The sequence below is a fragment of the Prionailurus bengalensis genome, chromosome A3 (assembly GCF_016509475.1).
Source record: "Prionailurus bengalensis isolate Pbe53 chromosome A3, Fcat_Pben_1.1_paternal_pri, whole genome shotgun sequence".
NCBI classification, from domain to species: domain Eukaryota; kingdom Metazoa; phylum Chordata; class Mammalia; order Carnivora; family Felidae; genus Prionailurus; species Prionailurus bengalensis.
This window is the reverse complement of record NC_057354.1, coordinates 120,270,081-120,296,354: the sequence shown is the minus strand read 5'-3', so window position 1 is coordinate 120,296,354 and position 26,274 is coordinate 120,270,081. Positions and strand designations below refer to the sequence as shown.

At 38.0% G+C, this 26,274-nt stretch overlaps 1 protein-coding gene across 16 annotated transcripts in view; it reads right to left on the bottom strand.

Annotated features, from left to right (window-relative positions):
- DTNB (dystrobrevin beta) overlaps positions 1-26,274 on the bottom strand; it is a 243,457-nt gene that overhangs the window by 205,472 nt on the left and 11,711 nt on the right. For all 16 annotated transcript variants that reach the window (XR_006301093.1, XR_006301094.1, XR_006301095.1 and 13 more), the window contains exons 2-3: positions 10,469-10,536; positions 964-1,044 (exon numbers count right to left, since the gene is read on the bottom strand). Coding sequence is in view for 13 of the 16 variants with exons in the window: in XM_043604374.1 (XP_043460309.1) it covers positions 964-1,044; positions 10,469-10,535 (148 nt within the window). In the remaining 3 variants the exon portion in view is untranslated. The remainder of the gene's footprint in view (positions 1-963; positions 1,045-10,468; positions 10,537-26,274) is intronic.

The following is a 26,274-nucleotide window of genomic DNA, read 5'->3' as shown; positions in this document are numbered from 1 at the left end:
TACACACACACACACACACACACACACACACACGTCCAAATATATAAAAAACAAAAGTTTCACAAAATACTTTGTCTTACCATATAATTCGTGTTCTGATTTCTTTTCTTTCTCTTTTTTTCTCTATTACATGCTTTAAAATCTGGCTGCAGCCCATCAGAACGATTTCATGAACCATTAGTGGGTCAAAACCCATAATTTGAAAAACAGTGCTTTGAGAAATCAGAGACTTCAGTTTAAGATGGCACGGTAAACTCCCTAGAGAGAATTTCATACTAGGACTTTTAAGTAACGCTTCAAGTAGGGTAGAAGTATTTAGATGTAAAGTGACTTACCCAACATCATGTGTTTATAGTAAATGCCAAAACCAGGACTAAACTAAGGTTTTTCCAATTCCAAAGCCAACGTTCTTTCCATTACACAAAACAGTTTTTCATTAACACACACAAACAAGAAAAGTGAAATAATTCTGTCATAAGTTAATCTTCATGGAAATTAAGAGAAGAAAGATTCTATATCCATGTGTCTATATATATGTATCCGTACATACACATATATTTTTATTTACTTATTTTATAAGTAGCAATTGTGGAGTGATTACTTATAGAAAAGGCTGATTCATGTTGAATTCATTTTAATCAAGAAAATTAATTTATCACACCTCTATCAAAATACTGTTTTTCTTTTCTTCCAGAAGCTGATTAAAGAGGTGAGAAGGAGAAAGCAATTCTCCCACTTAAAGAACATTAATACTATGCCAGCATCGAAACCAATTACATTATTGAATTTAGTAAACATTTTGAGGGACAAGTCCTTTCCATGACAAAGCTTACATTTTAATAAACATTCAAGACAAAAATAATTCAATTAACATTACAGGAGGACTAAAAGATACTAAAACCTTTTATTTATATTATTGAGAGCACTATCCAGCTATCGCAGAAATTAGTGAAAATGACTTACGGTTGCATCGCTTTTGTACAAATCGTAATTTGCAAGCTGTTCTGTAAGTTGATAGTCGTATGACATCAAAATTCTGAGCACCTGAAAAAAGGGCAAACAACATATGTTCAACTGGACTTACCAGTTAATTTCTAAATACTGGGAAGTGACTCTATTCCACAGCACGGGCACAGGCTATATATAACATGGCAACTAGGCTTTTCTTCTGAGAAAACAAAAGGGGTAAGGAAGGGTCAGGCACACTTTCTTCATGCCCACTCCATGCCCAGCACCATGACAGCAGTTCTGCCTATATTATCCTGTCTGCCAGCCTAACAAAACTCGGAGGGAGAACACTCATAACTAGAGTGAATCTTTCCTTCGATACCACTTATATGAGAAACACTAGGGAAACTAATGTGAGAAGCTGGGAAAGGAAAGTTCCATCCCCAACTAACCAAACAGAAAGATTACTAATCTGATCAATCAGACTGTACACCATGTTTACCACTGGAGAAGTAACCGTACAAAAAAGTCAGCACATATGGTATATAACTCACTCTCTTTCAGGTTCTCTCTCCAGTGCAGTTAGAGTCAGATTTAGGTACTGCAAAATGGAATAGAGCAAGTATCACACAAGTCCAAAGCGAACTGGTTGAGGGAAATGGGAAACTCCATAAGCTCCAGCCCAGTCTGCCAGAAATCTCTACTCTTAAGTTCAAGGTGCTAGTCAAGACTTAATTATCACTGTTTTCCTTTGCCATTTTTTTTACGCTGTGAAAATATATCCCTCTAAACCCAGTGGAAAAAGGAAGTAACACTGGGATGGCACAGGATTCAGACATTCTAGGGATCCTTGGCCATAATATCATTTTTAAAATCTAACAGCAGTCTGAATCCCAAAATAATTTCTACAAGTCAAGATATAATCAGTAACTTTAGAACTTTATTAAAATCTTATTGTACCAACATTCAACCATCCAGGTTCTCAAACTTCTGATACATTTACCTTCTTCTGAAGCAGTCCTCTTGCCAGATAGCTATAAGGAAAACCCTCATATACTGCTCTAAGAATAGCCTTCACTTTTTAAAAATGTCCCTTATGTAAACGTCATATTGATTTCCTGATCAGAAAATATTGTAGTTTGGCACATAAAAAATAGAACAGAAAGTCCCCAGTGAAGAAGCTAAAATGATTATCCCTTTGAGTATTCTGAACTAGAAGAGATTACTGTTCATTTCATTATCATTCATTTTGAGAATACTTCATTATAAGAAATACACTAAATGTCCCTTTAATACTAATATGTCAGACAGTACGTATCAAGCTTATCAAGAAATGGTACAAAAAGTCCTAACTAAACACACAGGCAAAACTCTAGCCACAGGTGGAGAGCCCGGTGAAGCTCCTGGATAGATAGGAGGCAATCTAGAAATACTGAGTAGCCAAAACGTAGAGGGAAAGGATAAGAAAGGATTAACTCTTCTTTCTTTATTATGGCTCTCTTCATTCATGAGAACAGGATATCAATCTCTATTGTATAACCAAATCCCAAGGAAAGCAAAAAATCAAATGGGTGAGTTTCATTGTATCTGCTTGTATCAGAGTCTCCTGGGGAACCTGGAATCTTCAGTCTAGAGAGTCCTACAATCAAGCTAGGTTTGGGAAACCTAACTATCCAACTCAACTAAAAGGTCTGGCTCATGCAACTCTTAAATTCCACCTCACACCCAAGCCCAATCAGTATGGGCTACATATAATTACCCAAACATGCCAAACCCTCTCATCTGAGCCTTTGTAAGTGCTACTTACTGCTCCAGCCCCTTCTTCATCACATCACTGAACTGACTCAGCCTAGATATCACTTCCTCCCAGATCTTTTCCTGGACCCACCTCCCCACCCTCCGCCGAGCTGCCCCAGTCATGGCTCCTACTGCCCTATCGTTCCTTATGTCCATTTCCAGGAAACTAAGTTTGATGAAGACAGAAACCATTTAATTGCTGTGTTGTTCACTATTATATGCCCAAAAGTAGGACATACTAAGACTAGTTCCTGAAATATTTGCTGAATGGATAAATAACTGAAAATTAGGAAGTTCTATGTCACTGGTATAAAAGACTGATCTGCTTCCTCCCAAAAATATACCAAGTAAAGTCAAAGTATCAGACAAACTATACAATTTTGGACAAGCTGATAAAGAGAGATGATAAAAGTAGTGGGAAAGCCAACTCCTTTCTCCAGGTAAACATGCTGATACATTTAGCCTTCTTCAGATAGATCACAGGATTCCAAACCATGTTCGAGGGAGCCATAGGATTTGCTGGAGGTGCTCGGCAGACCATGGGAGGTGCAAGGAGGTAAGTGTATTTTGTTAGAAAGGCCTCTAACTGATGAGATGAGAAGAGAAGGAGAAAGGAGAGAAGAGATTACAAACTGAATAAATATAAGTATAGCAACATTTCTGAATTGTCCCGAAAACTTACAACCACTTTTAATAAGGAAAAAAACTTTTCAAGAGAGTGAGTCTGAATAAGTAACAAATATAAACATAAATGACTTCCTTATTTTTTTTTTCGGCAGTACAATTAGAAACCCTGGGGACCAGAGATGAAGCCAGAGGTCCCAGCAGAGAGGAAGGTACAGACCACAGAGTGGTGACTTCTCAGGGGGTGAACTAAAAAAAAAAAAAAAGAAAGAAAGAAAAACGATACCACAAAGGGAAATGGTAGGGACACATGGCTGGCTCCACCTAGATTTAGATTTAAATTTATTTATTTTTTTAATGAGAGAGAGAGAGAGAGAGAAAGCAAGCATGTGTGCATGGGGGATAAGGCAGAAGAGGAGAGAGAGAATCCTAAGCAGGCTCCACACCCAGCGTGGAGTCCATCGCGGGGCTCAATCCCACAACCCTAGGATCATGACCTGTGCTGAAACCAAGAGTCAGATGCTCAATTGAGTGAGCCACCCAGGCACACCTATACTGAAATTTTAAAAGCAAGCAAAGAAAGTGATAGTCAAATAGATGAGACAAAAGAAAAACTGATCATACAAAAGAATTATAAAGTCTAACTTGTGGCGTTAAAAAAGATAATGCTGAGGCACATGGGTGGCTCAGTGGGTTGAGTGTCCAACTCTTGATTTCAGCTCAGGTCATGATCCCAGGATCGTGAGATCAAGCCCTGCATCAAGCTCTGTGCTGAGCATGAAGCCTACTTAAGATTCTCTCTCTCTCTCTCTCTCTCTCTCTCTCTCTCTCCCCCTTCCTCTGCCCCTCTCCCCTACTTGCTCTTTTCCTCTCTCTAAAAACAGAAAATCAAAAATTTTTAAAACTTAAAAAAAAAGTTAATACTAAAAGTGGTGTATCTTTCATAAAGGAAATACTCTAAAACATTATATTCCAGTATTACTTTGAACAAAGTTATAAATATCAAGCTCTGAACTTCATTTTAATTGACATTAGAATTTCTAGGGTAGCCACAAAAAGAACAGGAAAAGAATACGAAAACTCACAACCAAGAAGAGGGAAAAGTAGAATGGAAGGAAGGAAGTTCAATTCATCTAAGGAAGGCAAGAAAGGAAGAAAAAAAGAAAAAAGAAAGGACACATTTGAAGCACAAAGCAAGATGGATGAAAAAATGAAATCTATCTGTATTCATAAAAAAATTAAACAGAACAAATTCTTCAGTGAAAAAGCAAAGACTGTCGGTCACAAGGGTAGTTGTTAAATAGCTTAGCTTATGCTGTTTCCAGGGGATACACACAAAACATAAGGCTACAGAAAGTTTTGAAAAGATACTATACAAAGCATTCTAACCAAAGAAAAAAACTGGTGCAGCCATATTAATAACAACAAAATAGACTTCACAGCAAAACACATTACTAGAAAAAGAGGGTAACTACATAATGACAAAATATTTGATCTCCCAGGTAGACGTAACATTTTAATGCATGCGCATCTACAAACAAAAGCTTCAAACTACTGAGAGAACTAAGGGGAAAAAATTTTAAATCTATGATCAAAGCAGAGATTTTTAACGTCTTTTAGTAATTAAGGAGTCAAATCCATACGGATAAAACAGATATGAATAAAACATGTAACAAGTTTGATCTAAATAATGCAGAAATCATACACATTATTTTCAAGCACTCATGGAATATTTACAAAAACATGTAACAAAAAAGATCGCCAAATTCAAAGATTCTAGAACGTCTCTCATTCCCTGATCCATATCCCAATTCAGCTAAGTATTTTTTTTCATTCAAAGTCATTTATTTGCAAATTTTTTTAAAAGAGTACTCTAAATAATTCCTAACAGAAATAAGAAAGCACAGAGAAGTGATCATGAAAATGGCATATATCGGAACACATGGAGCACAAAAATAGAAAATCACAGGAAAGAAGTTCTTAAGTGCTTATATAAGAAAGAAAAAGTGTTAAAATAAGCAGTTGGAAAAAGGAACAACAGAATTGCCTAAAATAGAAGGAAGAAAATAATAAACACAAGAGAACAAAATAATGAGGAAGAAACAAAATACACGGAGAGGACCGACAAAAGCCAAAAAAGTTCCTTGAAAAGACCAATAAAACTGACAAAATTCGGGAAAAGAAAAAAACAAAATCACAGTCTCTGGGACTGGAGGGAGGCCTGACGCCAGCATTTTATCACCTGACCTAGAGAGCTTTCACTTTACCTCCAGAGTTACAAACTACAGTTCTAACTTATCACCTTTTTCTTAGTAGTTTTATACCATGTAAGAATTGTAAACTACCAAATTCCTTCTATGTAATTTATTCCAGTCTTCTTTTAATAAATATTTATCGAGCTACCGGGCCTACTGGGATGAAGAGATGTGATCCTAATTCTCATAGTGCTTAGTCTACAAGAGAAAATATTAAACCAAGAAAGAATAGACTAATTTCACTGCCCTTCATAGTATGGAATTTAAATATACGGTCTAAAAACAGAAAAGCTTAAAAAAAAAACAGAAAAGCTTAAGAAGATTATAGAAAAATATAACAATGGTATAATAATAAAGCCACACAACATAAAAAAATACAACCTATCTAAATTATTAAATTATTATGACTGCTTTCATGCTATAATAGCAGAGTTCAGTCGCTGTTAGAGAGAACTCATTATATGGCCTCCATATCCTAAAATACTCACTTTCTGACCCTGAAAGGAAAAGATAGCTAGCCCTAGCACTATATTTACAGAATAAAAGAGAAATACATTCATCTCAAGAGAAGCAGGAAACATCTGATAAAATTCAATACTCGTTCATAATTTAAAGAAATAATAAATAAATATATAGAATAAAGAAAATAATAGTAATAACTCTCGGTAAATTAGAACCTAGAAATAGTTCCTTAACCTGATAAAGGGTACAAAACCTGCAACAAATATCATTTTAACAGTGAAATACTACATGTATCCCCATTAAAGTATGAAACAAGACAAGGGTGGCTGCTATCCGTCCTGTTCTTCCTGTTCTTATATCAGAGGTCCTAATGAGTAGGTAGGTAATAAAAAAGAGGTATAAGAATTTCAAAAACAAGAATTAAAACTGTCTTCGTTTAAAAATAATATAATCCCATAGAATGTACAACATCCAGAATGGACCCTCACGTAAACTATGAACTTTGGGTTTTACAATTTGTCAACACAGGCCCATCAGTTTTAATGAATGTACCCTCTCGTGGGGGATGTCGATAATGCGGGAGGCTGTACATGTGTCGAGACAGGGAATAGATGGGAACTCTCTGTGCCCGCCTCTTAATTTTACTGTGAACCTAAAACTGCTCGAAAAAAGTGAAGTCTCGGGGCGCCTGGATGGCTCAGTCAGTTAAGCGTCCGACTTCAGCTTAGGTCATGATCTCGTGGTTGTTTGGGTTCGAGCCCTGCATCAGGCTCTGTGCTGACAGCTCAGAGCCTGGAGCCTGTTTCAGATTCTGTGTCTCCCTTTCTCTCTGACCTCCCCTGCTCATGCTTTCTCTGTCTCTCAAAAATAAACATTAAAAAAATTTTTAAGTCTCTTTTAAGTAAAAATCTATTAATTACCCATTGAGAGTAATAAAAGAGTGGAGAAAGATCACTGGATTCAAACTTGACATGAAATCAACCCAAAACCTAGAGGGTAGAACTGTATGATAAGGCTGGCAAAAGATGATTTCTGCATCCATAGAAGGGAATAATACTGGAGATTTGGGGGGAGTAGGAAATGAGAGAGTAGGCCAGATATCACTGCCACCAATGCAATTCTTTGCGTGAAAAAACAGGAGAGACAAGAAGCCATACCAAACATCTCCCAAACTGTCCAAATCCTTGAGTTTGTTACAGAGAATAGTAATTTATCCAGGGCTCATGTATCAGAATAATATTCACTAAGCAGTAAACCCAGTTCTTCACAGAACACCCAATTTCTATTCCAAATATCGACCGTCACTGTACTCTCTCACATGCCCATGTTTGTTTCCTGAAGCCACCCCAGGCACTTCTTTTTTATTTTTTTAATGTTTATTTATTTTTGAGAGAGAGTGCATGTGAGTGGGGAGGGCAGAAAAAGGGAGGACAGAGGATCCAAAGCAGGCTTGCAATGACAGCAGAGAACCCAATGCGGGGCTCAACACCACAAATTGCGAGATCATGACCTGAGCCAAAGTCAGACACTCAACCAAGTCACCAAGGCACCACCCCCCACCCTCCCCACTTCCTCTTCTTCTTTTTTTTTTTTTTTTGAGAGAGAGAGAGGGTGCAAGTGAGTGAGGAGCAGAGAGAGAAAGAGAGAGAGAGAGAGAGAGAGAGAGAGAGAGAGAGAGAGGGAGAGGAGAGAGAATCCCACAAGGGGCAGAAAAAGAGGGAAAAAGAGAGAACCAGAGCTAACCCGAAGTGGGGCTTGAGCTCACCCAATGCAGAACTCAAACTCATAACCTGAGCCAAAGTCAGATGCTTAACCAACTGAGCTACCCAGGCATCACCCCAACTCCCAGGCCGGTACTTCTTAATATCAGGAATTATCGTTTATTTCTTTGGATTCCTTATTTTGTCTGTTTCCCCCTTGCCAAAGTGTAAGCAATATGAGGATAGTCAGGCACTACGTTTTGTTCTCACCTTAACCCTAGCACTTAGAACAATTCCTAGAACATAATAGATCCTCAATAAATGTGTTAAAAATTAAATAGAAAAGATGACCCCTATGCTGAGCCTTGAACAGCAAACAGGAACAACGAGTCAGATGAAGGTGAGCCGAACAGCATGAGCAAAAGCACAGAGACATCAAACATATGATCGATGTGGGAAAAGCCAATTCAGTATGACCAGGCAGTGACACCCATGGTGTATGATGGAAACCGGGAACCTATGAACGGAGGGAAAAAGAGGCCAGGAGAGCCTTGCCGGGCATGCCCAGGAGCTTGGACTTTCTTGGGAAAGCGATGAGGAGCAACTGAAGGGATTTATGAAGGAAGTAACACAGATTTTTGCAGTTCAACTGGCAGCATCACAGATCACAGATTGGAAGGGGTTGACACTGGAAGAAGGGATCCGAAACAGATTGCTTTTAGTTCAGAAAAGTAACAATGATAAAAATATTAAACACAGCTAATCACATTAAATACCTACTATTCTGTGTCCATGTTAAAGGCCTGACGTTGTCTCATTTAATCTTGACAATAATTCTATGAAATAGATACCACTCCCATTTTATGGACAAGACAAGTGTAGCAGCACAGAGATTAAGTAACTCACCTAAGATTATACAGCCAGAAAATGAGGGAGCCGAGATCCAAACACGGATAGTCTCACAGCAGAGCCTGGATTTAAAGCCACTAAGGCATGAGAAATTCAGGAGTCCCGTAAGAGGTAAAACTCAACAGCACTTTGTGATTTCTTTGGAGGTGGAAGGTGAGGTGGAGGGAAGTGACTGCAGGGTGTCTGGCTTGGATGACTAGCAATTAGAGACTCAAAACTACAGAACTCCTTAAAGATCGCCCGGACTGACTGCCCACCCAATGCCACAAATTTCTTCTCTGACATCTTCAATACTTCTCTAGCTTATGCTTGACAGGACAACATAGATCTCAGTTAAGTCAAACTCTGCCTCCCGTTACTAAGACTCTAAAGATTTAAAATATCTTGCTTGTTGAAAGAGGCTTCTGAGACTTTATCTACTGATTTTTACTCTGGGATATGCAGAATTCTAGAATTCTACAAGTATCTCAGGGGCTATCTCAGGCAGGGCTCCTGCCTCCCCTCTTCAACCAAGCAGTACCAATTCTATGACACTCTCGTGTTGAGGGTCCTTGTAAGATCTCATTTTTTAAAAAGAGTACAATGCTTTTAAAAGCAATCATGAACACTGGTACAGACCAATAACCCTATTTCATGGCAAAGGAATTTGTGGTCCACCAAGTATGAATGCACGAGTCAAGGTCACATAGACAAGTAATCGGAGACCAAACTAATCATTCAAATACTGGGAAATGACCCACCTCTCTCGGCCACCTTTCTCTTTGAGTTTTATAGAAGAATATAATTTTTTAACAAGATTTAAAACCGTACCGTAAAGTAATATACCAAACTATACGTTTGTACTTTTAATTATTCCTATAGCTCTAAGTTTTAACACTTAGTCCTCTATAGCTCAGAATCTGTATCCAGTGTAACTTAATTTATATAATGTATTAATTATTTATCACCACCTGCAAGCTCATGGTAACAATGGAGTTACAACAAGAGGTCTAAATTGACTGGTGTGCCTTGGGACACCTGGCTGGCTCAGTCAGTAGAGCATGTGACTCTTATCTCAGGGTCATGAGTTTGAGCCCCAGCTTGGGTATAGAGATTACCTAAAAATAAAATCTTAAAAATAAATAAATAAATAAACTGACTGGTGTGCCCTAAACTCATAGATATCCTAGGTAACATTTCTGCCTTAGTATTCATGATCTTACTTAAGAAAGTAATTCAAGTCAGGGCACCTGGCCAGCTCGGTCAGAAGAACATGCAACTCCTGATCTCCAGTTTATGAGGTCAAGCCCCATGTTGGCTGTAGATATTTAAATAAATAAATATGTGGGGCGCCTGGGTGGCGCAGTCGGTTAAGCGTCTGACTTCAGCCAGGTCACGATCTCACGGTCCGGGAGTTCGAGCCCCGCGTCAGGCTCTGGGCTGATGGCTCAGAGCCTGGAGCCTGTTTCCGATTCTGTGTCTCCCTCTCTCTCTGCCCCTCCCCCGTTCATGCTCTGTCTCTCTCTGTCCCAAAAATAAATAAACGTTGAAAAAAAAAAATTTAAATAAATAAATATGTAAAAAAAGAAAGAAAGCAATTCAAGTCAACTCAATTACAATATATGCACTGACTTGAGGTCCTTCAACTCCATGATTCTTCAACTCCCTTTTTTCCCTTTTCTAAAGCTTGGAATGTGCTAAGGATTAAAGATGTGACTTGATCAGAAAAAAAAAAAAAAAAAAAAGGCATCCCCACACATACAAACAAGGGCTCCAGAAGCACTCAAGACTCACGCATTTCTATGAACAGCTGCCTCTTCTCTGCCATGGTCTTCCGCTTGTTCCCACTTTCCTCAATCATCCTAGAGACAAAAAAAGATACAATAGACCACTGTAATTTGACAGTTCAACCAAGAGCTTATCATTCTATTATGAAGAGGTCCCAAAAACCAAGTTGTATGTGCACATTTAAGACAGCATCAGTAAAAACAAAGTGGAAGCCTGATACAGAAAAAGACAAATAACTGTCCTTTTATTTATCTGGCAGCTTCTAAAATAATTACAAAGTTAATAATTAAATGAGCACATACATTTGCTTCCTGTGCTGAAAATATGGAGCTATGTCTTATTTCTAACCTTGATTATTTTCTCTGCAGAGTCCTGGATTAGCTGAGACAGTTTCCCACATCCCTACTGTTTTACAAAGATAAACATGTTACTAAGTATAACTTAGCAAATAATTATAATGAAAAGCTAAAATAAAGAACATAAGAAGTTACTAGCTTATACATAAAAGATATAAATAAAATATTCTATTTTATATTGAACAATATTAAACAAAAAGGTATTTATCCCCAAACTCAAAGAGCTCCTAAAGGTAAGTTTTTATCACATGATAATAGTTTAGGTTGACAGACATAGGCTGTCACTCTGTTAAAACTCTTTCCATGCATTACCTCATTTAATCCTCCCAACAACCCTAGATACTGGTTATCATTCTTATTATACCCATTTTATAAATTAGGAAACAGCCTGCAAAGAACACTAACTTGCTTGAGGGCACACAAACAGAAGTGGTAGATGAAATCCTAACCCTTTCACTAAACTTCTTACATAACTGTTGCTTTTAGATGCATATTGCCAAATCTCTACACCTAAAAAGCTAAAAAAAAACCAACAGTGTATTGCACAGACCCTAGTGATGCAAAATCTCTGATAATTTCCGCTGCATTTTGCCTTATTCTGTGAAGAAAAAATATCTAGACAAAGAGCGTAAGCCTAACAATTTCCTTAAGCAAAATTAAGCTGTTATTTACATAACATACTCTCAAATATGTTAGAATAACAAATTAAATGATGGCTACACAAATTACATATCCATTAAGACAAGGTGCCCAGCAAAGTATAATTATAAATAGTATCCTAAAGAAAATTTAAAATGTAAATGCAATCCTTAACATCCTACAACTAATGTTTTGATAATTAAGACTGACCGTTTTAGATCATTGATATGTTACAAAGTACTCTTCAACACACATGTTGGTTACTTAACAATTTACCCCCAAGAGAACAGAATTTTAAACGGAAAGAAAGCCAAAAGAAAAAGCAACTAGAAACAGCAAATATTAAATGAAATCTAAGTCCTACAGTAAAAAAACAGAAGTTGATACCCATAGCCTGTAATTACTAAGAAAGAAAGTTACTTAAAAGTTTACTGCCTCTTCCTCAATCTTGGCCTGTGAAGAGGTAATAACAAATCTTAAATGCTAAACACAGATTAAAAGAGAATATCATAATATCCTTTATAACACATCTCATTTATTAAATCCTTTTTCTACTTTTGCTATTTCTCTACATCACTTTTTTTCAAAGCTGGGTATAAGAATTCCTGGAGATCTCTAAATTCTTCATGACAATCTTCTAAATTGTATCTTTTTTTCCAAGTTAATCTTGAAAAAATTAATATAAATATATTCTGGATCATCTGGATGTCCACCAAACTACAATGCTAACATAAAAATACCAACATTCTCTATAAAATTTAAAGAAGACCCAAAGTCTAACAATATAATGTTCAGTATGTCCAGGAAACAATACAAAACTATTTGGCAAACAAACAACCAAGGCAATCTTAACTCACAAGGGGAAAAACAATCAATAGATGCCACTGACGAAATGACGCAGTTGGTAGTAACCTGACAGACTTTAAAGCAGTGATTATAAAAATGCTCCAATTGGCAATCACATACACTCTTGAAACATGAGTTAAAATCTTTTTTTTTTAATGTTTTATTTATTCTTGAGAGAGACAGAGACAGAGAGTGGGAGAAGGCCAGAGCAAGAGAGGGACACAGACTCAGAAGTAGGCTCCAGGCTCTGAGCTGTCAGCACAAAGCCCGACGTGGGGCTCCAACTCACAATCGGTGAGATCATGACCTGAGCCAAAGTCAGATGCTCAACCAACTGAGCCACCCAGGCGCCCCAGAAACGTCAGTTAAAATCTTACGTGTCAGTAGAGAAACAAAAGATAGGAAAGGAACCAAATGGAAATGTTAGAACTGAAATATAAACTCACTGGGGAGAGGAGGTGCTCACTGGATGAACTCAACAGTAGAATGAAGAGAAAGGAAAGAGTCTGTAAACTTTAAGATACATCAAACAGAAATTATCCAATCTGAACATCAGAAAGAGAGAGAAAGAGAGAGATTTCTTAAAAAAAAAAAAAAAAAAGGAATAAAGCCTCAGGAACTTGGTGGACAAAAAAGATCCAACATTCCTCATGTACTCAGAATCCCAGAAGGAGAAAAACAGTGTGGTGATATGGTGCTCAACAATACATGAAGACATAATAGCTGAAAACTTGGCAAGTTCAGTGAAAGACATACCTACAAATTCAAGAAACTGAGCAAACAAGTTAAAGTCAAAGAAACTCATTATACTGATCACATCATAATCAAATTGCTAAAAGACAAATTCTTTTTAAAAAAGTTTAAGTTTATTTATTTTGAGAGAGAGCATGCACACATATATACATGAGCGGGAGAGGAGCAGAGAGGGGGAGAGAGAATCCCAAGCAGGCTCTGAGTTGCCAGCACACAGCCCAACACAGGGCTTGATCCCACAAACTGAGGTCATGACAAAGAAAAATTCTTTGGGAATGCAAGCTGGTGCAGCCACTCTGGAAAATAATATGGAGGTTCCTCAAAAAACTAAAACTAGAACTACCCTACGACGCAGCAATTGCACTACTAGGCATTTATCCACGGGATACAGGTGCGGTGTTTCGAAGGGACACATGCACCCCCATATTTATGGCAGCACTATCAACGATAGCCAAAGTATGGAAAGAGCCCAAATGTCCATTGATGGATGAATGGATAAAGAAGATGTGGTATATATATACAATAGAGTATTACTCAGCAATCAAAAAGAATTAAATCTTGCCATTTGCGACTACGTGGATGGAACTGGAGGGTGTTATGCTAAGTGAAATTAGTCAGTCAGAGAAAGACAAAAATCATATGACTTCACTCATAGGAGGGCTTTAAGAGATATAACAGATGAACATAAGGGAAGGGAAACAAAAATAATATAAAAACAGGGAGGGGGACAAAACAGAAGAGACTCATAAATATGGAGAACAGGGGGTTACGGGAGGGGTTATGGGAGGGGGGATGGGCTAAATGGGTAAGGGGCACTAAGGAATCTACTCCTGAAATCATTGTTGCACTATATGCTAACTAATTTGGATGTAAAATTTAAAAAATTAAAAAGAAAATTAAAAAGAAAAATTCTTAAAAGAAGTCAGAGTAAAAGAAAATTTTACTGGGGTCCCTGGGTGGCTCAGTCAGTTAAGTGTTCAATTCGTGGTTTGGGCTCAGGTCATGATCCCACAGATCTCTCTCTCTCAAAATAAATAAATAAACTTTTTTTAAAAAACTTAAAAAAAAAGGGGACCCCTGAGTGGCTCAGTCGGTTAAGTGTCTGACTTCAGCTCAGGTCATGATCTCAGTCTGTGAGTTTGAGCCCCGTGTTGGCCTCTGTGCCGACTGCTCAGAGCCTGGAGCCTGCTTTGGATTCTATGTCTGCCTCTCTCTCTGCCCCTCCCCTGTTCGAACTCTCTCTCTCAAAAATCAATAAACATTAAAAAAAAATTTTTTTTGGGGGCGCCTGGGTGGCTCAGTCGGTTGAGCGTCCGACTTCAGCTCAGGTCACGATCTCACGGTCCGTGAGTTCGAGCCCCGCGTCGGGCTCTGGGCTGATGGCTCAGAGCCTGGAGCCTGCTTCCGATTCTGTGTCTCCCTCTCTCTCTGCCCCTCCCCCGTTCATGCTCTGTCTCTCTCTGTCTCAAAAATAAATAAATGTTAAAAAAAAAAATTTAAAAAAAAAAAAAAAAAAAAAAAAAATTTTTTTTAACTTAAAAAAAAACCAAAAACATTTTACCCATAGGGCAGGGATCAGCCACTTTTTTCTTGAAGGGCCAAACCATAAATATTTTAGGTTTGCAGGCCATGTGGTCTCTGTTACAACTACTCACCATTGCTACTGCAGTGTGAAAGTAGCCATAGACAATATGTAGACAAGTGGGTGTGGTTTGTTAAAATTTAATTTAGAAAATAGTCCGCCCACAGACCACAGTCTGCCAGCTCCTGTCTGAGAGGAACAATGATATGAATTACTACAGATTTCTCATCAGAAACTATGGAAGTCCGCAGATGGTAGACCAAGGCTTTTAAAGTGCTGGGGAAAAAAAACACTGTCGACCCAGAATTCTATATTGAGAGAACATTATCCTTCAGAAATTAAAGAAAGCTAAGAGAATTTGTAGCCAGCAGACGTGCTCTAAAATAACTGCTAAAGAAAGTTCTTCAGAAAGGAGGGGAAAATAATTACAAAATATTGCAAATGAAGGAATAGCAATAGAAAAGATGTTAAAAGAAATAACACCAATTTCACACAATTGCTACCAGAAAATATAAAAGAACATCTTTTGATTCATCTTAAAAAGCCAGCAATATCCTGATACCCAAAATAGACAAAGACAATACAAAAATAAATATCTCTCATGAACACAGACACAAAAACCCTCATCAACAAGCACAATCCTCCACAAAGTATTATAAATTGAATCAAGCAATATATAAAAACCTTGGAAGCAACAGGAGTTTATCCCAGGAATGCAAGACCAGTTCAACATTTGAAAACTAATCAACATAATCCAACATATTAACAATCTAAAGGAAAAAAACCACATGTTTATATCAGATGCAGAAACAGCATTTCACAAAATACAATGTCCATTCCTGATGATAAACTCTACTCAAACTAGAAATAAAACCTCTCTCTACCTACAGGGCATCTAGAGAAAACTTATAGCCAAAGTCACACTTAATGGTAGAAAACTAAATGCTTTCCTCCTAAGATTGGGACCAAGACAAGGTTACCCATTCTTACCACTTCCATTAAACACTATACAGGATGTCTTAGCTAGTGATAAGAAATAAAAGGCAAACAGATTGGAAAGGAAGAAATAAAATTATCCCTACTTGCAGACAACATGATTATCTCTGTAGAAATTCCAAAGGAATATACAAAAAAAGCTCCTAGAACTAAAAAGTGAGTCTAACACTGTTGCAGGACACAAGATCAAAACACAAAAATCAACCACAGTTCTGATTACTAGCACTGCACAACTAGATATTGAATACTTTGAAAACAGCATTTACGATATCTCTAACAAAAAATAAGATGCTTAGGTATACACTAACAAAATATGTATAGTAAAGGATCTGTATACTGGAACTCAAAAGAGTGATACAAGAAATTTTTTAAAGACCTAAACAAACAGGAAGACATACCATCTAACCAGACAGTCTAATCAAAATCCCAGCAGAAGTTTTTATAAACATAGACAATTCTAAATTTTATATGACTAGGCAAAAAGGACAAGACAATTTTGGAAAGGAAGAAAAAAGTTGCAGGATTACACTCCCAAATTTTAAGAATTTGGGAAAAAAGAAAAGCCACAGAAATCAAGACAACACAGTACTAGAAAGGCCATTTGATTTTTTTTTTTTTAAGTGCAAAAGAAATTCAATGAAGAACAAACTTGGTGTTCAATACACTGCTTATCTATATGCCAAAATGATGAACCTTGACCTATACCTCACACCATACACAAAAAATAATTCTAAATGGAAAATAAATGTAAAATATAAAAGTATAAAACTTTTAGAAGAAAACAGAGGATAAAGTCTTCATGGTCTAGTACATCACACTAAACGTACAAGCTGTAAAAAAAAAAAAAAAGACAAATTGAACATCACCAAAATTAAACACTTTTGTTCTATGTAAGAAACTGGTATTCGGAGCCTGGAGCCTGTTTCCGATTCTGTGTCTCCCTCTCTCTCTGCCCCTTCCCCGTTCATGCTGTCTCTCTCTGTCCCAAAAAAAATAATAAAAAACGTTGAAAAAAAAAATTTAAAAAAAAAAAAAAAAAAGAAACTGGTAAGAAATGAAAAGACAAGCTAATCACATTTCAGACACAGGATTATATATAAAAGTATATGAAAAAATTCTCAAAACCAAGCCAATGTGCAAGAAGAGGTTGTTACTCAACATTAGCCATGACGTTGACATTATTTGTTGACTCAAGAGTGTAGAAGACCCTGTTGATACCCTGCCTTTACTCCTTCACCTATACTACTACTTTCATGTAGAACTGATCAGCTTCCAGTTGCCAACATCTGCATTTCTTTGCCTGAGGGTTTTTCTGGCCATTGAAGACTGCTTTGACATTTGCAGGGCAGTCCAGAAGTCCCAGGGAAATAACATTCCTGGAGGAGCCCTCTCACTGATGGAAGTTAATATATAAACACTCCAGCTCCTTTACGCATCAAAAAACAATGTTTTCCACTGGCTTCCTAAGTTCCTCTTTGGAATTAAGTTTGCTGACTCACAATGCCTGATAAGAGACCCTTTACTAGCTGCTTTCTCTTCTCTGACTTCTCCACTCTGTTGGTATCTTCTAAGATCACCTAAAAAAAAAAACCAAAAACCAAAAAACAACAACAAAAAACAAAACAAACAAAAAATACTTGCACTTGAGTCTTTATATCAGCATTTGCTTCTAGGGTAACTCAAACAAGACCAATTTGATCCTGGTATAACAGGTCCTTCTGTATTCTGTAAGTGGATCACTTGCCAACCAGACAACAAGGTTCCCAGTGCTGGTAGTAAGTGGCTTGTTGAGAACCCCTGGCGAACTGTTGCATCAATATTACTAAGATTCTTGATGTGGTGGAGCTAGGAAGAGATACAGGTAAAAGATGACTAGGTTATGCAATAGCTTTAGCATCTGAGAGATATAGGGGTATCAAGAATCTTAAAGACAATGAAATTGGCTGAGTTTCTGCTCAGTAGCATTGATGCACAGAAGAAAGAAAACGTCAAGGGCTAAATCATACAGGTATCAACTCAAAGTATGGTAAGACAGCCCAAAGACCCCACAGCAGCATTTTAAGGAACCCTCAGCCTCTACAACTAGAAGGCAGATTGTGCTAAAAAGCAGGCCCAAATTCTGATTATGAAAGGAGGTAAATTATTAAAAATATTGAATTGACACTCCAGTCAAGATTCTCCTGAACCCTCTGGGCTGGAAGAAGTGGCTCCCTTGCCCTTGCTACAAGATGGCAGTCTCCTCTGCCTGAAGACCATGAAAGGCCTCATCTGAGATACATGCCTCAAAAGATGCTGACACTTCTCAGGATCTGTCCCTTCACTGATTCTAGGCTTCACTGATTCACTGATTCTAGGCTAACAACTAGGGTCAAGTCTTGGCATCATGGGAACAGGGAGGTACTGTCCTTGCTTTGGATGATTCACCAAAGGTGAAGAGGTGATTCACCAAAACAGCTACTGGACCTGATAATATGTACTGGTGGAACCTGGGAGAACATACCTGGGAATGGATTTTGAGAGCTGAACTTGGGGACCAAGTATAAGGTTGGTGAAGAAACTGTTATATAGGCGCACTCCCCCATGACACTGGATTTAATGCTCCAAAAAGGACAGCTGGACCCAGTCCTAATGTACTGCTAGATTGGCTCATTTAAGCCTCGGAGTGACAGCGATTGATGACCTATAGGAAATGAATTGGAGATGCTAGAACCACAAGGCAGAGTATAAAGAGGCATATCCATACCCTTCCCCATATCTCCTAACCTTTGCCAATTCTGTCTACTAGACTGACAGCATTTGCTTCAAAAACAAAACAACATAAACAACAAATTGATGGCCTCCTCTGACCTCTGAAGTCCATTTTATTCCCTGCATGCCAACCTTGAAATATTACAGACTTACCACCCTCTGGAAACAGTCCTAACCAGTGACTGTAGATATTCCACCTACCTCGCCCCCTCAAGAGGGATAATTCTGAGGACGTTTTATACTGGCTCCTAGAGTTCTCCAGTGGGAAAGCTCCAGATAGTTACTTGCAGCTGTAACTTGCTTGATAACAAATCCTTTACTTGCAAAACTTCCCTTCCCTATCTCGCTTCATGGTCCCCTACTGGTATTTCCTGGGATAATCTTCAAAATAAAATACTTGCACTCAAATCCTTGTCTGAGGCAGCTTCTGGGGGAACTCAAACCGTTTAAAACAGTAAGTCTTTTCACTTTAACCAGGCCAACAACAATTCAGATTACATAAAATCCAAATGTATAGGGTACATATAAACTAAGATTATTATAAATGATTTCCCTAAGCCTTACTGATAGGTAAGTCCATCCACTGCTCCATGGATACTAATAACTGAAGCTCTCTAATTCTGACTTCAACAGTTCCACAATGAACAAATATCTAATCCTACTGCCATACCTGATTGTATGCCCTTGTGCTCCTGACATAACCTTGAAAATCAACACTTACATGAATGTAAGCACATCGCTTTAACTTCCTTCCACTCACACTCCTGGCACTTTGCCTTTTCTTAGCCTCATAATCGAGAGATAACCAACACCTCTGTATTATTCCCTTCACATACTAACTCTGATTTCAAACCCTGCCATTTCCTTCCTCATGATATCTCATATCCACCCCTTTTTCCCATTTCGACTGCCAAAATCTTTGTCCATGTGAATGCACAAATAAAATTCTATGATACCATGATCTCAGACTCTGCACCCACATCTTCCTGTATCTCATCCTGTGGTCAGAGAAATCCACTAGGTATATTTATGCCAACACATTTCATCTTCAGTGGACCCTAATCACCCTACTCGGGAGTTTCACCCTACCCAATTTAAAAAAATCAGTGCACAAAGTGCACCAAGCCAGGCAAAGAAAAACAAATACCATGATCTCACTCATATGTGGAATCTAGTAATACAAAAAAAAGTCAAATTCACCACAGAAGCAGAGTGGAATGGTGGTTTCCAGCAGCTAGGACGTAGGGGAAATGGGAAGATAGTAATCAAAGGATACAAACTTTCAGTTATTAGATGAACAATCTGGGGACCAAACGTACACGATGGTAAGTGCAGTTGATAATACTGTAGTGTACTGTATATTTGAAATTTGGTAAAAGAGTAGATCTTAAACTACCACAAAAAAAGGTAACTGTGAGATGATAGATGTGTTTTCTATCACACATGATTGTGTGTGGAAATCATCTCACAAGGTACACATATATATCAAATCATCAGGTTGTACACTTTAAATATATAAAATTTTATTTGTCAATTACACTTCAATAAAGCTGGGGGAGGAATATAACAATATATCTGAGCATCTTTCCAAGCTGTCAAATACTCCTCAAAAACTTATCTGAGCCTTGATTATTGACAATTATTTTCAGTTATCTACTACTTTAAACAATGCAACAATAAATGTCTTTGAAGCAAAATTAATAATTAAAAAAAAAGAACCAAACACAGCCTTAGCCTATAAAATGTTAAAAAAAAAAAAAAAGACTACAGTCCTAGCTATGAGAATGTATGCAAAGTTTCTTCAATCTAAAAAGGGTTGAAACTGTAAGCCCATAGAAGAGGCTATTTAATGTCCTAAGCCCAAAGCCAACAAAACAAATGAGTTTTTAGATACAAAACCCCAAAACACAATCCATGAAAGAAAAAACTGTTCAGTTAGATCTTACCAGAATTAACCATTCTGCAAGAGATACTGCTCAGATAATGAAAAGACAAGCCCTAATGTGAAAGAAATGCTTCCAAAGCACTTCTGATGAAGGACTTGCATCCCAAGTGCAAAAAAGAGTTCTTAAAACTCAACAGTAAGAAAACAGCCCAATTACGCCTGGGTGGCTCAGTCAGTTGAGCGTCCGACTTTGGCTCAGGTCATGGTCTCACAGTTTGTGAGTTCAAGCCCCGCGTTGGGCTCTGTGCTGACAAACAGCTTGGAGCCTGGAGCCTGCTTCAGATTTTGTGTGTGTGTCTCTCTCTCCCCCTCCCCTGCTCATGCTCTGCCTCTCTCTGTCTCTCAAAAACAAATAAATGTAAAAAAAAAATTTTTTTTAAGAAAACAGCCCAATTAAAAAAAAAAATGATCAAAAGATCTGAGCAGATACCTCACAGAAGACATACAGATGATAAATAAGCATATAAGACATTCAATATCATTTATCATTAGGAAATCACAAATTAAAACACAACGAGATACTGCTGAATGGCTAAAATTGAACAAAAATGACCACACCAAATGCTGACCAGAACGCAGAGCAACAGGCACCCTCGCCCACTGCTGGCAGTAACACACACACAGCCACACTAGCAGACGGCCTGGAAGTCTCTACAAAGCCAACTGTACAGCCTTACCATGCATTCCAGAAATTGTACAACTCGGGATTTACCCAACTGAGTTGAAAACTTCTATCCACACAAAACCTGCACCCAAATGATTACACCCAGCTTATTCAGAATTGCCAAATAATGAAAAGCAACCAAGATGTCCTTAAATGGGTGAACAGATAAACACACTGTGGCACTTTCATAAATGGAATGTGGTTCAGCAATAAGAAATGAGCTATCAAGCCATGAAAAGACACAGAGGAAGCTTAAATACATACTGTTAAGTGAAAAGAGCCAGTCTGAAATGGCTAAACACCATATGATTCCAATCTCAGGACCTTCCAGAAAAACAAAACTATACAAATGTTAAAACAATCAGTGGTTACCAGAGATTTCGGAGGGGGGCGGGGAGGCAAAAGGGATGAACAGGTGAAGCACAGGGGACGTTTTAGGGTGGAGAAACTTTCACAGGATACAGGTTTAGTGTAAATGACACTAAACATTTGTCAAAACCGACAGAAATTTCAGAGTGAACCTTAATGTACGTCAATTTTTTTAAATCCTTGTAATGTCAGAGGATCTCAGGATGAAATGCAGAATGTGACAAAAAAAATCTTACTGTTACAAATGTATGACACAACCTCACTGAAGAGGGTGAGGGGGAAAGTAGTGACCTAAGTAACTCTGGAAATAAATGGAGTCTGTGAGACTAAAGACAAAGCAAAACACACGTAAGTACCGTACTCTAGTTTCTCACGGGTTATAAGTTAACGATTCTGATACGAGTGTGCATGGGCACTGCAACTGAACACCTAAGTTGATGGATGGCAGATGGTGGAGAGTGAGGTTACAGAGAAGCAAGATGAGAAGCTAGCAAGATCCATGTGGTAATGGATTACAATTGGAAACACTAGTACAAGTTCATGTTAGTTTAATATAGATACAGATAGCTACACATAGAAGCATTCGTAGATCCGTGTACATACAGGGGTTAGTATACACAGATATACATCCTTGCTCTGTCAACTGAGAGGGCCTAGAAACAACAATATCCCAATAGCAATGACAACACCTAGTGCTCAGTTTTTGGTATATAATACCACTCTCCAATAAAAGGAACCAAGGCTCCTTGGAGAAATGGCTGAGGCAGGAAATACACAACATGAGCCCTAGAGCATCTTGAAAGAAAGTTTTGGGAGGGAAAACACTACATTACAGGGGCGTATCAAAGAGACACAGAAGCCACCTGTAAGCTCCCAATGGCCAAAGTTAGAAATTTCAGCAACAAAATTAAATAGCATTAAATATCCTTAAGTTGATACTGATATAAATGAGTGAATGAATTAATAAAGAATCAACAAATATCCTACACAGAATTCCAAATTATTTACATAGATACTCTGCCCTAAAGAAAGTGGAGCATAACTCCCCACTCGTTAAGTGTGAGCTGCACACAGTGACTTCCTTCCAAAGAAGAACAGAGGGAGGGAGGGAGGGAGGGAGGGAGGGATACCTTGGCAGTGAAGACACCTGACAGACACAACCGTCAATCAGGTGACTGAAGCCAACAGTGACCAATCATGTTGACAGAATGTACCTTTCATATGATGTGATAAAAATGGCATTTTTCTTCTGTGGTCTTCCTTCCCAAAACCTTTAAACCCAGTATAATCATGAGGAGAAGCATCAGGCAAATCTCAATTGAGGGAAAATATACTAAATACCTAACCAGTACTCCTCAAGTTTGTCAAGTTTCATAAAAAATTTGATGAGAAAAGTCTGAGAAACAGGGGTACCCAGCTATCTCAGTCGGTGGAGCATATGACTCTTGATCTTGGGATTGTGAGTTCAAGCCCCACACTGGGTGTAGAGCTTACTTTAAATAAATAAATAAATAGATTTTTTAGAGGGAAAGAGAGAAGTCTGAGAAACTGACAAAGCCAAGGGAAGTCTAAGGAGACACGACAACTAATCATCATGTGGTATCCTGGATGGGATTCTGGAACAGAAAAAGGCCATGAGGAAACAGTAAGGAACCTAAATAAAATACGGATTTTAGTTAATAATAACAGAACATCATCGGTCCATTGATTGTAACAAACAAACTGCACTAGTGTAAGATGTTAATAAGAGAACAGGCATGGGGTACGTATGGGTACTCCCTATTATTGCTTTTCAGTAAATCTAAAACTGTTCAAAAAAATTTTTTTAAAGACAGAACAATTACTGGGGCACCTGAGTGGCTTGGTTGGTTAGGCGTCTGACTTCGGATTGGGTCATGATCTTGCGGTTCATGGGTTTGGGCCCCGCATCGGGCTCTGTGCTGACAGCTCGGGCCTGGAGCCTGCTTCGGATTCTATGTCTCCCTCTCCCTCTGCCCCTCCCCAACTCGTGCTCTGTCTCTCTCTCTCAAAAATAAACATTAAAAATTAAAAAAATAAAAGAACAATTACTTGTTTCTTTTCCTTTATTCTCTTAACTGATTTGAAAAGCAATTGCATAGGCATGCCCGGCTGACTCAGTCGGTGGAGCATGCAACTCTTGGTCTCGGGGTTCTAAGTTTAAAGCCCCATGTTGGATGTAGAGATTACTTAAAAATAAAATCTTGAAAAAAAAAAACTATTGCAGGAAATAATATCTATAACATTGTGCATTGTTTTGTTAGGCCTGTAACATAAAGAATTCTCTGAAAAGACAGAACAATCCTAAATGTCTATGTACCTAACCACAGTGCCTCAAAATATACTAAGCAAAAATTGATAGAAAAGGAGAAATTGACAAATCCACACTTCCACTTTGAGACTTCAGTATTTCTCTATGATCAATACAAGTAGAAAGTCAAGATGAATATAGAAGGACCAAACACCACCATCAGCCAACTAGTCTAATTGATACTTATCGAACGCTCTACCCGATAATGGCACAATACACGTTCTTTCCAAGTACACATGAAGCATGCATCACCAAATTCATCACAAATTCTCTGGGGATGGAAGCAAAACGATGTGAGTGCAGAAGGACTCCAACTCTATGTAGCTATGTTTTATTTATCAGACTGGATTCTGGGTACACTGTATCATTCTTTACACTTTATACATCCTATTTTATAATAAAATGTTAAGTCATTTACTTTGAATGTATTCTCTAGTAAATCTTTTCTTTAGTGGTTGGGGGGTGGTGACAGGGTAGGCAGGACTCCATATATCTTATTATTAAAAAGGAATGTATTAGGGGCGCGTGGGTGGCTCATTTGGTTAAGCGACTGACTCTTGGTTTTGGTTCAGGTCATGATCTCACAGTTTGTGACTTCGAGCCCTGTGTCAGGCTCTGTGCTGTCAGCTCTGTCAGCACAGAGCCTGCTTGGGATTCTCTGTCTCCTTCTCTCTCTGCCCCTTCCCCGCTCATGCTCTGTCTCTCAAAAATAAATTCATAAACATTTTTTTTAAAGAGGAGCATAACAAATACCATAGTTCTGTACTTTCATCCAAATGTACAAGAACTCCTGCAAACTCCATAATTTGATATAATATTTATTATTTCAATCTTCAGCAATGTCTTCCATGAGTATCCCAACAAAGGATGCATTCTATTTTGTCACCAAACTAAAGTTATTGATTTGTCTACATCGTATTTAAGCCACTTTTACCAAAACAGGAAGAGCAAAGGTGTATGGCTTTTTGTCTTTTACTCCTAAAGTAAGAAATCTCCGAAGAATCTCCTAAAAATGTATCACTAACTTAATAATTTTTAATGTACTAGATTAGTTAGCTCATGACTGTAATCATTACTGAAAAAGCAGTTTGTCTTCATATACCAAATGCTTAGCTTTAAAATATCTCAACTGATAACATTAGCCTCATACTATCATCATTAGTGAATATCTTAAGACACACTACACTCAACAGTGCATATAAACCCATATATCAAATAGTATTTAACAAATTTTTTTACTGATTCCTCTTCATTCCACTTAGATCATTATTGTTTTTGTACTCTGCATCAGACTGACAAGCTCATAATATCAAGTATCAGCTCTGCTTTTTTCTTGTTGTTCATGTGTCCTCACGTTAGTACTTCAATCTCCAGTTGAGTCTGAAACCTCAATCTACAACTCTTTGCAGAAACCTTTTTAAGCCCTTTGTCTATTTAGCAAGGTTCATTTCATTGAAATAAGATATAATCTGAAAGACCACTAATCCAGGCAGAGATGAACTGTAATATGTCCGAACAGAATGTAAGCCAACAAATAAGGAGGCTCACACAATGGGCCCCTCCAGGCTTTGTGGTCCCCACTATCCCCCTCTCAGGTTACTTTGCTTACCATACCTGATGTATATCACCAGGCATACAGATGGAGTAAAGTGTCGACCTACGGATGAAATATTAGTAAGCCCATATTTTGTTATACCCTACCTAGGGGATCATTTTGCATGCCTCCCACTCTGGAAACCACTGCTCTTTAAAAAAACAAAAACAAAAACAAAAACAAAAACAAAAACAAAAACCAACAATGAGAAAATGGGACTATGCTAGATTTGAGGAGCAAGTGAGTAATACAGGTGCAGAATTAGATAAGGACATTTAGAGCCTATGTAGTTAGTTAACTTGGCCTAAGGTTACAAAGTTAGTCATTGGTGGAAGCAGACAACCCATCGGACTCGAAAGCCTATTCTCTTTCGGCTGTGCCACATCGCCCCCTACAGGGACGACGGAAGGATTCCAGGAGTGAGGAAAACAGGTCCACAAACTGGGGTGCTAGATCAGACCTCACGTCACAGTTAAATGGGGTTTGGAGGCTAGTGTAACGAAACGTCTGGATTCTTGTCCTGGTTCTAGTCCTATCTAGGCAGGAATATGCTTCAGAGTTGGACAAAGTCTGCAGGGGAAGTTAAGTAATTCCCACAGTAAAGATTAAAGGAAAGAGAGCAGGCTCTAGAAACATTTCCAGAATGTCTCTGTACTACACCCAAGTGTTAAATATCCTTCATTTCCCTCGCATCTTTTTGTTAATGTCTTAACCCTTCCAGCTGTCAGTTACTTCAAAGCATCCAGGTATCAAAACTTCTTGTGCAAATTCACTGTCTCCCAGCAAAACTCCTGTCAGTTTTTCTCTGGATGCCCATTTATTTAAGAAGTCCAAGATAATGGAGATTATCACTAATTAGTACTTGACTAGTTATACTAGTCAAACTTCTCTGAAAGAGAACTTCCTTACTTATTTCTGGAAAATTCTCAACTATCTTTCCTCTAACACTTCTTCTTTCCTCTTCTCTTTCAGATTAAAAAAAAAAAATGTT